Source organism: Dipteris shenzhenensis, chromosome 14 (assembly GCF_047967505.1).
Source record: "Dipteris shenzhenensis isolate YYH24624 ecotype China chromosome 14, Dip_SZ_1.0, whole genome shotgun sequence".
Taxonomy (NCBI): domain Eukaryota; kingdom Viridiplantae; phylum Streptophyta; class Polypodiopsida; order Gleicheniales; family Dipteridaceae; genus Dipteris; species Dipteris shenzhenensis.
The window spans coordinates 50,721,798-50,735,375 of record NC_141609.1 but is presented as its reverse complement, the minus strand read 5'-3'; the positions used below and the strand labels follow the sequence as shown (position 1 = coordinate 50,735,375).

The window sequence follows — 13,578 nt, the reverse complement described above, 5'->3', positions numbered from 1 at the left end:
GGATTAGCATCTTGGATGGATTCACACTTGGGTGACTCCGAGATTAGCATCCTCAATTTGTGCATTCCTACTTGTAGATAGCAACACCCTGCTTTTTGGAGATGATTGACTAAGAGCCTCCCTGATGTGGACTCTCAGATTGTTAGAGGTGACTTCAACAATCTAGAGGACAAGCAGGGTATAGCGTCTTTTTCGAAGATGCCTGCAATCGAGAGCAATCTATGGCAAGGAGCAAGAACCCGAGTTCTCTGGACACCCTGGTAGCCTCTTCTTCTCCGTTTGAGCAGCAACGGCACGATGGACTACCAAAGAGGCTCGACAAGTTCTATGTGGGTGATCGGGCATCGCATGTTGGAGGGAGCCATCGAGGGCACTAAGATGGGACCTGGCTCCCATAGAGCACCTCAGAGAGCCGGATTTAGGTTTCTAGTGGCTTGCGGATCGATACGAATGCGGGCGCCTTGACCTCTTAGACATGGAGATTCGTTGAGTAGAGTTCTCTTATCACTCTTCAAGGGCACTGTGGGTACAACAGGGTGATAAGATGATCAAATAGTTTTTCCATACATTGGGCACCAATTAGCAAGGACACAACTCTAGAGATTGAGAGATGACAGCACACAGATCTCCAGAAGATCCTAGAGATGACCACAAACTTCTATCGGCATTTGCACCAGTCCGTGGAGTCGTCTCCCCACGTCCATACCGCTTGGGGCACCAATTAGCAAGACAACTCTAGAGATTAAGAGATGACAGCATACAGATCTCCAAAAGATCTTAGAGATGACAACAGACTTCTATCGGCATTTGCACTAGTCCATGGAGTCGTCTCCCTAGGTCCATACAGCTTAAGAGCCCATATCCCGACAATTGTCTCTCCGAGTATGAGCAAGCAGGTGGACGAGCCTTTCACCAACGAGTAGCTCTAGGAGGCCCTCAAGGGCCTTACTCCGCAGAAGTGCCCTCGAGAAGATGGACGGACACCATCCTTTAGGTGCTTCTGGGAGCATGTCCACACCCCCCTTTGTTTGGCCTTTCAAAAGATTTTCAATTCAAGTTCTCTTCCGCAATCTCTACGTTGTGGTTGGATCTGTTTGATCCCGAAGAGGGGGGACAAGTCTAATCTTCGTCAATGGAGACCAATTACTCTGCACGACACCTCAGACAAAATCTTGGCCGAGGTCTTAAGTTTTGCAATTGGCGACACCATTTAGCGTATATCACTCAAGACACACAGACGGTTTTTGTTCAAGAGCGCAGCATCCTGGATAACATTCCACCTTTTGGGAGGCACTAGATTGGGCCACGGCAAGGAGGAGTCTCAGCCTCTTGCGATCCTTCTCTTGGATTTTGAGAAGGCTTATGACAAGGTGAAGTGGTCCTTCTTGGACATCCTTTTCATGTCTTTTACTTCTCTTGTTATTTTTCAACAGCTTGCTACACGAGATTTGAACATCATTAATGAATTCTGATGAGATATAGTCATGATCATATTGAGTGACAATGAGGTGAAAACTAATGCTGAGGCAATGAAGGCCGCCTTGAATGAGATGCTTGCCAGTCTCGATGCAGCTTTATGACTAACGTAGAGAATACAGGCTGTATTAAAGATGGTAAACTTGGGGTAGATTTGTCTCTGCAAAAAGCCGTCGGACAAATGTCTTTCCCATGTGATCCCATTTTATTTTCGCAGAGAGCCAGAAACGCATACGAACTCCAGGTACTGTCTAGGCCTTATAAGCATATCCATTAGCCATTGGAAATGGGAGAATCCCCGATTATTCAGTGCACCCAGACGAGAAAGTTATTGAAAACAATAACGAGAATTGGAGTCCTATTTCAAACGGTGAGGCAACAGCACACCTCTTATCACCGAACAAACTTATGTTGCGGACGCAAAAGATTGGAGAAGCAGCAATGCGGCGCTTCGCGCTCAGACAAACGAAAGGAGAAGCAGCGGAATCGAAGGGGCGGGTGGGGAGGTATGTTCGGAAGCGATCTAGATGAGGAGAAGCATCACCGATACCAGCGATAAAATGGTGAGGGAGCTGAAACTTTGAAGCTGCCATAGCCGAGAGAGAGAGAGAGAGAGAGATGTAAAAAAACAATGGAGAGGCGAGCTTGTTAGGGCATCCCAAATGTCGTGGCCAATCAAGCAGCGCCACATGTAACCTGGGAACTACTCTTAAAGGCCTTATGACATTTTGATGCATGACCATCCTCAACCACTCCTAAGCCAGCGAGCAGAATGATCAATTCACCTTGCATACTTGGATTGCTTTTGAAATTTTGGCTGTGTCTTAAGTCATGGCTTTGATCTCCTTCTTTCATTTCATCTCCTTCTAGATCCCAAAGCTTAACTTCCATCTCCTCCATTCCATTGAAATTCTGTCTCCTCCTTCCCCCTAAAGGTGCCTCTTGTCTTTCCACCTCCTCCCCACTCAAAGCTTGCCTCTTGTCTTTCCACCTCCTCCACTCTCCAAGCCTCCATCCAAGAGCTCCTTCTTTGTGACACGTGGCAGGCTCTTCTCCTCCAAGCTACCACGTGTCCTCTCTTTTTTTTCCTCGTGTCCGTGGTTAATAGGTTAAAGATGGGAAATGGAATGCCAAGGTGGCATGTGGTCCCCCACCTTTATTAGCCTGCCCCTCAGGCATTGATCTAACTGATGGCTCTCTCTCTAAGAAGATAAATTTCCATTTAAGGCCCCATCATTTTCTCCCCCCATCTCTCTCTCTCTCTTCTTCTTATGCTTCTGCTTCTGCTTCTTATTCTTCTCTCTCTCTCTCTCTCAGCTTGAAGCTAAATTTCCATTTGTGGCCCCATCATTTTCTCCCCCTTTCTCTCTCTCTCTTCTTCTTCTGCTTCTTCTTCTTCTCAGCTTTCATTTTGCCTAGGCACAACTCTTGAATGTATTCAACTTGTTTTCCCACAAAACCCCTGCAGGGAGCTCTTGAGCTCATGGGATTTAAGCATTTGAAGGTTGAAAAGGACATCAAGTGCACATTTCTACCAAACAATAGGATATTCACCATGGGAAATTAGACAAGCCGACCGCCAAATTCATGAAGGTGTAGAGGAGCTACCAATCACATCATGTCCATCAAATAACTTTTGAGTTGGTACATTAGGTTCGGGATTGCAAAAAAGGATGTGTACACATGCTCTTACAGCAATACACATGGCTAAGTTTTTGAGATGCAAGCACCATGGTCTTCCTCGCTACATGCTATTTTGCACTTTAAATATGCAAACGTACAATATGGGATCCGTTCTAGCATCTAGCCAATGAAATCAAGTCGCTCGCATGGGGGATTTAGATCCCGTTAAATCTCAATGGTGAGAAAAAAGGTGTTACAACAACACACACACACGCATGCACACTATTTTTTTTGTAATAAGTAGTATTTCATTTAGAATAATATACATTCATTGTTCTGGAGTGGAACAGCTATTTCTCAGAAATTAAAAGCACTAATAAAACATTTCTAACTTGGGCCAGAGGAAGGTCTCCAATAGAATGTGCATCTTGGAGATACCAAAACAAAGACGAACGGAAGAAGTGATAAACATCCAGCAAGAGCACTCGTACAGCCGAATGTTATGAGCATGATAAAGTGACCGAAAAACCCAATATTGACACCTAACCTAGAGGCACATCTACCGAACAATGCCAAAAGAAACTCTAGGAAAACAAGCTTAAAGGCAACTCATCAGCTTGGGAAGAAAATCATGAGTCCAAAAAAGATGTAGTGCAACCTCCCTCTGTTGTGAACAAGTAGGGCATGCAAGAAGCTATACGTTTGGCAGCCAATAAAGACTCTAATAGTAATGCCCGCACCAAAGAGCACCACAACCCATTGTTTGAGAGGAAGCTTAATTGCTCTAGATGCAATGGGACAAGCCTTCCACCAAGCTAGAGACTTGTCAAGATGCCAAAAACGATTCCCATACTCTTGGATCCATGGCAGTGGAAGTAACAAATGATAAGCCTTCTTAGTAGAAACGTCTGCAAATGAAAAAGGATAGTAACCCGGAAGTGCTCTATCAAACTTTGAATCTAGGAGGGGAAGAGAAGGAAACATGCGAGGTACAAGCTAAAAAGGTCACTACATAGATGAGAGAATATGCCAAATAGGCTTATGATGCAAACCCATACAATAATGTCTTCTAGCCAAAGGAAAAGAAAGAGTGCAACCCAATCATCCACCACATCATCCACTTTAGTAACCCCCAAGCAAAAAATATGCCTTTCTAGGCTGAATATGACCAAAAGGGAATAAAAAATGTGACTTCGATGCAAACTCTGCAAACCAAGGGTGTTGCCAGGATCTGGGGATCAACTAGACCAACCAAAAGCTGTTGACAATCATGAATCAAGTAAGTAGAAAAGAAATAGCCTAGAATACGACCATGCAAGTGGCCAAAAACAACATTAAAGATGGCAAGAATCCATCACCCAAAGCATCTATTCGGAGAGAGCCAACCATATAAGAAAGCGAAAGAGCCCAATGCTGATGCTGCTCCCAAAAAAAGATCAAGAGCATGGCCTTGCGAGCTAACATATGAGTATGAATGTTGAAAATGTTCAAATCCCCATGCATCCTCCGCAAACAAACATGAGAAGATGGAGCACCCTTACGATCATGTCCGGTGTGCCAAAGGCATTACATAACCTTAGTAACAAATTTGTGAATATAAAGAAAAGAGTAAGGAACAAGTGGCAAATAAAACTACACATATGCCATGAGAATGGACTGCACAATCCAAAGGCGAGCATGCAGTGGCAAAGTAGACAATTTCCAATAATCCAACTTATGAAAAAGCTTTTGTAGCACCCAACGTCTGTCTTGTTGTGGCATTGAAATATTCCAACCAATAGGATAACCCAAATGGCACACCACCTATTCAAGAGGGAGTAAGAGGTCTATACACATCCACGTCTGTGCAACACTTGCACGTATGCACACATGCACATATACATGTGCATGCGTGGATACAAAGTGCTTTAAAGGATTCTCCTAAAGGCTTTTCCACTTTATGTGTTATCACAAAAATGATATCCACGGTATTCCCTGATCCTATATTCTATTGGTAGGATTTCCATTGTGGCTTTCCACTAAGTGAAGTGAGACATATGTGGATACTCATTTTACTCACTACTCTTTGATTTTTTGGGATCTATTTTTTAAAGAATTTGTTGTCTCAAGTTGGGAACACTACAATTTTGAAATATGGTGCACCATTTGCATACTCAAAAATCTAAGCATTGCTTTGACTTTTAGCAATGGAGTAGGAGCACCCTCAACCTTCCTCAACATTCATGAGTTGACTCTCAACACAACATGAAATACATTGTTTTGCTAGGCACTTAGAAAACAAGTTGTTTATCTACTACCATATAGAAGGCAAAATTTTACTTTTTGCTTGGCCGCCCATGACTGATGGCTAAAGGGGGCATAAAAATTTTGTCCTAGATTTGCATCCCCTTGCCTTTACAATATGTGCTACCAATAATAAAGTACTAGACCTTCTTTCGACTAGGGATATTGGCTCTTGTATCTATGCATGTAGGTTTACAATATAGTATCAAGCTTATTGTTTTCAAAATCCACTTATTAGTAGCATGACTTTTTTTATTTAGCTTTTTTGGTTGTAGTTGATAACTTATTTTATAAACTACTTGAGATGATTTAGAAATGCTCTAATTTACTAAATGTTATCTTATATAATTGCCCTAATATATTCTAGGTACCAATCTTATTTTAAAGAATGCCCCTTACATACAGTAGACATCACCTATAATATAGAACCCCCTTGAATAATTAGGTGATATGATACATTTGTAAAGATATTACAACTTATTTGTTTTTTCCTTTATCTTTACAAATTCTTTGGATTTTTCTTTTCCATTTTATTTTGAATATGGTTATCTTTGTACTTTTGCAATCTCTTTTTGTAGTCCATGTAGTTTGGCCAATGCCATTCTTCTCTAACTTCTTCATAAATCTTCAAGGGTCTCGAGGGTCCCTTGGACTTCAATCCTTGCTCTAGTCTGAATGGACTTAAGGAAGTACATGTGTAAGTGGAATTAACTATAGACCTAGTTTTAGGATTATCCCCAAATGATGTTGTAAATTGTCCTTTGGTAGGTCTGACCTGATTGGAAGTAACTTTGGTGTAGTAGACCAAGACAATAGCCATATGATTGCTTACAAATCACTTCAATTTATTTTAACCCTATGATTTTTAATCGTATAGGTTGTATGTCTTGGATACACCCCATTCAAAAAGTTCTTATATTATTTAGAAATTTTTGGATATTTTATGACTCTATTTCACCATCTTAAGGAAGGCCAATCTTTGTTAATTTTAGCCTATTGATTTTAAAGTATATGTCTTATGGGAAAAATATCAAATTTTATGAGCCTTAATTACAATGAGGCCTCCCACAACACGTTAGGCATGGCTCATGTCACTTATAAATGATTAGTTCCTAATATATTGGTTACCTTGTCACAACACTTTATTTGTGACCTTGATGTTTAAGCATGTTTGCTAGAGATGTCTATACTTCAGTCATTAGACTCTCACTCTTGGGAGGTGAAAGATAATTATATTTTTAAACGACCCCAAAGACTACATTCTACAAAAATATGGTTTAGAACATGGAAAAGAGCGAACTTGACAATTTAAAACATATTCTTACTATTGTCACCAGTTAAACTTAAAAAATGTGCAATACACTAGATAAATCAAACAAGTGAGTCTCATTTAATCAAGAATAAGAACCAATCACATATATTAAATAAATGAAATGAGTCAATAAAGCAATAATATCAAGCCTCTATAATCCCACCTATGCAAACATATGGCATATTGGTCAGTCTTCTTGAAACGAGAGAGAATAAGCATGCAATACATGTTTTAGAACTTGTTGAGATGGTGCCATTTTGGTAACCCCCCTCAAACTTTGGAAATAATGAAGGTGTAATAAATACTTTATAACATCTTGGGAGAGCAACAGGTTACCACCCTCTGCTTGAAAGTAATTATGAATAATGAATGTGCAATATGTTTTGTAGGAACATGGTGTATCCAAAACTTTTAGGTTTAGTTTGGAAAACAATTGGCTCCTAGTCTTTCTCAGGTATCATTCTAGTATTCTAAGCCCTAGTTTTTCAAATAAGGGAAAAAAGTTTCCTAAGTGCTAATTCAATTGAAAAGCTATATTTTGGTATATGTATAACCACCATATGATTGCAAATAGAGTGCTTCCAACTTGGGTTTTAATATTAGCTTATGATCTTCAATTGACTCACTACAAGATGTTGCATTTATATTGGATTTTGTAATGTTTGTATTGTATTTTGATTGTTGCTTTGAAAGTATCCATCACAGTATGGGTTCAGAAAATGAGATTTATAGTATGTACGAGCTTTGATACACCACATCCAAAATTTCCACTATTGATGAGCATGCCTTTTGTGGATTCTAATGTCATTGTCCTATCCAATGATTGATCCCTAACTTATAATGCCACCTTGTCTAGATACTCCATTGATGACTTTTATGATGATCAACCATTTTATTATTTAAGCAATGTTGCTTGTTAACATCCATAGGGTACAGCCACCAAATGCAGGGTAATCAATGAGTAAAGGTGACCAGGTCGAATGATGTGCCTCAACGGACAAGCTCAAGGGAGTTTGATACCCAAATACACTAAGATCAGTGATTACAAGCAATGTGTACACGGAAGGAGTATAGCTCAAACTCTGGGAGTTTGATCCCCAAATACCCAAAGTCCACTCCAAAGTCCAAGGATTCAAGGATCCTAGGCACAGGCTGTATGTTCCAGTTACCACCTCCCGAAACAAGGAGGTGCATACCAGGAACAAGGAGGTGCACACTTCTGGGCCACGAGGAGTGCATACGCCTTGCACTTTTCAGCTCCACATCCATAGGAAATAGCTACGCCAATGAAAATAGCCATGAAAGGAGTACAGCTCAAAATAGGGAGTTTGTTCCCCAAATATCATCTCGAGGCAGGGTTACCGTTGAGTGTCTCATGGAAGTTGAGCCTCACCACTCCAGGTTTGAGTCTCATGCATCATGCATGACCACAAATGGGTGAAGGTGTAAGGGCGCTCAGGGAGTTTGAGCCCCAAATCACCTAAGCCTAGGAGTGGCGAGGCCAACACAAGCGCTATTTGGGAACCAGTTAGGACTACCTCCTAATTCCAGGTTTGTCCCAAGGGCTTTAATATGGTTAACACAAGTGCTATTTCTGCTAGTAGGGAGAGATGGTAAGAATAGAAATATGCCTTGGCACCCTATGGCCGGGCCCAAGAGCCCTTGGTTGTAATGAGAGGGAGAGTGCTAAAAAGGAAAAGGATTGGCCCTCCCTTCAAAAGGTGACATGTATATGACATGTTCGCAAGAAGGGAAGCCCAGCAATAGACAGTTCCCGAGCCCTAGACTGGGACATACCTTCGCTAATCCAAGTCCCTCCGCCTATGCCAGACCCCCCCAATGGGAGAACATGGATGATGAAGATCCATGGATGAGGGAACTCTGTAGATAAGACCTGTGTCGAGGGGATACTAGGAACTTCCAAGGTGGAATGCCTTATGACCCTCTAACAGCTTCAATCCCACCAGCCTTCGTCAACTATGAGGCACATCAGTTTCCACCCTACCACCCACTGCATGGAACCAGCATTACCATGCCCTAGGACCCACTGCCTCCTGGAGTCCCTCCCTTCCCGTCTGTACCAGTTGCGCCAATGAATGGGTACCTACATCCCAATGCCGACACTAGTAACTACATGGATACCACCACCTAGGCAAGGCCTAAGGCCAGCGACCCGTCAGGCCCATAACCACACCACCTCCGCTAGCTGCTCAAACGGTGTTGACTAATGAGGCAATGCGTATTTTGGTGAATGCCCTAGGAAGAGGGGCAACACCACCTCCACCCACCCCAGTGTTCCCTGCAGGGATGACAAATCCCTCAAGAAGCCATCCCATAGTCATTTCCAAGCTAATGACCAAGTTCCTCAGAGAAGGAGACCCGGTCTCCCACGTGGAATGATTCGAGTAGATTTGTGAAGCCTTTGGTACACTAGGTGACCTCGAGATGGCCAATGCATTCGGCCTCAGCTTGGATGGCAAGGTAGGCCAGTGGTATAGGGCTCTCACCTCAGAAGAAAAGATCAACTGGGAGACATTGAGAAAGGCTTTTATTGTGGGATTTGCCCCCAGTGGCCATAAATGGAGCCTGATCAACCAATCGTATGGAGTAAAATAGAACGACAAGGAATCCCTGAGGGATTACATTGCAAGGATTAAGCACCTCAATGCCTACTGTGAGCCTTATGAGCAGATGAGCGACGAGCGACTGTTGCCTCGCTTCCTTATCGGATTAGCAGATCCGAAGCTGCATGACCACCTCATGGTGATGAACCCCACCTCCTTTGATCTATGCAGCAAGGTGGCCATACGTATATGTGACCACATGATGGACAAGGTGGATCTGGACAAGGCCTTAGCTCCCTCCAAAATAATTCGATCGCTTAGGTCCTCGAGTGTAGAGTCAGGCAAAAAGGAGGCTAGCGAGCCTAAGAGCTTGGATGTGAGTAAGCTAGCCTCCACTTTGTTGGATCAGCTAGACCAGCAATGGAGGATAGGAACCTCCAAGGAGGTGCCGAGCAACCCCCACTTGTTTCCACGAAGAGACAATGTCTGGTGCAGGGTATGCAATGGCAACCACCCCTCCAATGAGTGCCCATGCCTAAGGGCAAGGCTGGCACTCTACTGTGCACACTGCCATAGGTGGGGAAACCATGATACCTACCAATGTCGATTTTCAAGCCTTACCCAACCCATGTATCAAATGCGACCCCCCTTAGCCCTAACAACCCCACCTAACACCCAGATCTCTCAAGGTGCCCTGTGGCTAGCTCTAGTCAGTACCGAGCTTAGCCAGCCCCACTACCACCACCCATACTAGGTCTGCAACCCTCGCTACCTCATATCGCCCTAGTCAATCAAGTGTTGGTAGAAGAATTGCCCAATGATTGGGAGGAAAAGGATCCTGATCACGCGTGAACCACATGATTATTACCCCTACAAGGAGGGAAGTGGTGCCCTGATCCACTACCTCTCGCCAAAGGATCAACAAGTCCCTATATTCCAGACTGCCCCTGTAAACACAATAACAAGAGATCTAAACTCGATTGCTTGGAGACCCTCGCTCCAATGTTATACCTGCCAAGGTCCCCATAGAGCAAGTGAATGCCCCTACTAAGGCACTTCAAACCCTCCGGTGTCTTGTTTCAAATGCCAGGGCCCACACTTCTTGAAGGACTGTCCATACACGGATCATACACCCACCGCCCCAACCACAACCAACCCCACCCCTTTGTGTGTGGGATGTGGAATGGAGCATCTATTCCAAGATTGTCCCACGAGGAGACCAATCACTCCACTAACCCCGCCAAAGAGCACCAGCCTAAATCTGCTCAGCATTGAACAAGGCCTTGTGGCTGCAGTACCACTACAAGTCGTTATGAGGATGCAAGCCAAGGCACTAAGCAAGGCAATGAGGAAGCTCAAAAAGAAGGGGAAGGTATCCCTATTGCCCGGTCTCGAGATTCCCTCGCAACCTCTAACTCGATCTAAGAAGTGAGGAGACAGCTACCCTTGCTACCTCCTCTACTTTTGAATAGTCTTCCATCCGAGGTACCCCTGATTCTAGAAGTGAACAAGCCAGTGCAGGCTCAGGGCCTAGCACCTACACCCACCTATAAAGAGACCTACCCCAGTCTTAGAAAAGCAATACATAAAGGATGCCCAAAACTTAGTGCATTGCCAAGATAAGTTTGAGCATCGACTAAAGGCCAGTAGGGGGTCAGATACTATCCATCTAGCCCACTTGATGGGACACTAAGGAGTGAAATTGCTCAAGGTGCCAGAAAAGGTGGGGGAAGAGGAAAACCTCAGCTTGGAGCAGTCAGAAGCTCCGAATTTGATGCAAAAGATGTTCCAAGAAGACCCAATGGACCCAGTGCTACACAACCTCTAAGGCAAAGGAGACATGTATAGCTTTGATGACATGTTGTCCATGGAGGAAGAAGCTTCCCCATAAAGCTGCGACAATGTCGGGTTGGCTACTTTCCTATTGATAGAGGTGAAAATGCCGATCACGTCTATGCTAAGAGGAAATCCCATCCTATGGCATGATCTATCCAATTGGATGAACAGGCCGTTCCTACCTCCAACCCCTACCAGCCCTAAGCCCAACCAATCAATGCTAGAAAAGGCGCAAAACCTACCCAAGATTCCCGTCAACAAGCTAGGCGAGTATTTCAAGGGTGACAACACAAATGCCTCTATCCCCATAGTCTAGTAAAACCAAAAGGTGGAAGCCATCCTGGATGGCAAAGTGGGAATTAGTGTCTGCACCAAGGAATGTTGGGAGAAATGGGAAAAAACCACACTCAAGCAGACCCATCTGGTAGTAAAGCTAGCCGATGGAGGAAACGTTGAACACCTAGGAGTGTTGATGACTGGCATAAATATTAAGGTGTTTGGATTCACATACCCTGTTAGGTTTGTGGTCATGGACTTCACTCGATAGCTAGGTTATGAAGTTATTCTAGGCAAACCCTTCTTGCAAATGTCTGGACTCGTGCATGACTGGCACAATGATAATATCTACTTACAGCATGAGGAGCAGATCATGAGAGTGGACCTACACACCTACAAGGTCCACCCATTGGTAGGACACCTCTTTGCCACAGAGTCTGACACCACTGCCCGAACCACCTCTGTAAAACTATTCCAACCCTGTGACAAGGAAGAGGATGAGGAGTCTAACGACTTTTGGTATGCACCTCTCCCCGAGCCAAAATTCTCATAGAACTGGATGCACATCTTAGCCAACATAGATGTCCCAAAAATAGTAGGCTTTCGGCGGATCGCCACCCCAGAGCTCGAGGGTCTGACCCTAGTGGTCCCCCTAAGGATGTTCAACATGCTCAAATCCTGAGAGGTAAGCAAGGGAACCGTAAGGGTAAAATCAGATCTTCACTAGTTGTCCTACGTAGGCACCATGACTGCTCACCACGAGTTCTCCTCTAACTGGGGCAATAGGGTAAGTAGGGTAACCACCCCCATCGGCTCTATAAGTACAATGGAAGAGCCCCCTTCAGGTCCCAAATCCCTTATATCCAAAGGCAAGGCTAAGGCTAAAAAGTCCACTGCTCTGGCAGAAAAAGAGAAAGGAGATTGAGGACAAAGAAGACCTATGGCAGGTTCCAACCCACTAAAAGGCCTATACTATTCAGGATCATAAGATCTTATACCAACAGGCCAAAAGATCTCGAGAGGACGGTTGTTCTCAAGGATATGATGGGCCAGCCCCAATCAAGGAAGTAAACCTAGCCCCAGAAGGGTAGGACCCACAACCTGTATAAGGAGTACCTGTCGCAGTAGTGCAGCATACAATCCCCATGATGGATGATGTCAGGCCAGTATGGCAACGCCCCTACCCTATGAATCCTAAATATGCATTCATAATGAGGGAAGAAATCCAGAAACTCATAGATGCAGGATTCATCTATGAGATCAAGCATACAAATTGGGTATCACCCATTGTGATAGTCCTGAAGAAAAATGGAAAAATTAGAGTATGCGTGGATTTGAAGAAGGTTAATGCTACCACAAGGCGTGACCACTACCCCCTGCCATTCACAGAACAAGTCCTAGAAAGGGTAGCCGGAAAGGAAGCGTATAGCTTCCTAGATGGATTTTTAGGTTACAACTAAGTGTCGATTGCCCCCCAAGATCAACACAAGACCGCCTTCACAACCGAATGGGGTGTATGTGCAGCCAAGGTGATGATATTGGGATTAACCAATGCCCTTGCTATCTTCCAACGCATGATGATTGCGGTATTCAAGGAATATCTAGGGACTTTGTGGAAGCCTTCTTGGATGATATCTGCATGAACTTGAAATGGGATGACCACTTGAAGTATCTCAGGCTCGTCCTTGAGAAGTGTCGCTTATACCGCATATCCCTCAACCCCCTTAAGTGCCGGTTTTGGGTCAAACATGGTATCATCTTGGGCCACATAGTGTCCTAGAATGGAATCTCTACGGACAACAATAAAATCAAACTCATCTTGGAGTTACCGCCCCCCACCAACGCTAAGGGAGTCCAATAATTTACTAGCCATATGGGCTATTACCGGAGATTCATCTTGTTCTATGCGAACATAGCCCGCCCATTATACAAACTACTAGTGTCCTTTGAGTGGACCGAAGAATGCCAAATGTCCTTTGAAACCCTCAAGCTAGCTCTAGCCATCGCACAATTGTTGAGGTCTTCCAACTAGAATTTAATATTCCACGGCCACATTGATGCCTCTAACTTTGCCATTGGATGTGTGTTAGCCCAACTTGGGGAGCATAATTTGGATTACCCGGTATACTTTGCGATGAGCGGTCAACTAAATGAGGCCAAAGTTAGCTACCACCACCGAGAGAGAGGGTCTCGCCATGATCTAGTAGT

At 44.0% G+C, this 13,578-nt stretch overlaps 1 protein-coding gene across 1 annotated transcript in view; it reads right to left on the bottom strand.

Annotated features, from left to right (window-relative positions):
* LOC147894782 (acyl-acyl carrier protein thioesterase ATL3, chloroplastic-like) overlaps positions 1 to 2,111 on the bottom strand; it is a 44,476-nt gene extending 42,365 nt beyond the window's left edge. Inside the window, exon 1 of the mRNA XM_087385192.1 lies at positions 1,864 to 2,111. Coding sequence (XP_087241318.1) covers positions 1,864 to 2,069 — 206 coding nt within the window. The 5' untranslated portion in view covers positions 2,070 to 2,111. The remainder of the gene's footprint in view (positions 1 to 1,863) is intronic.
* Positions 2,112 to 13,578: the final 11,467 nt, after the last annotated feature.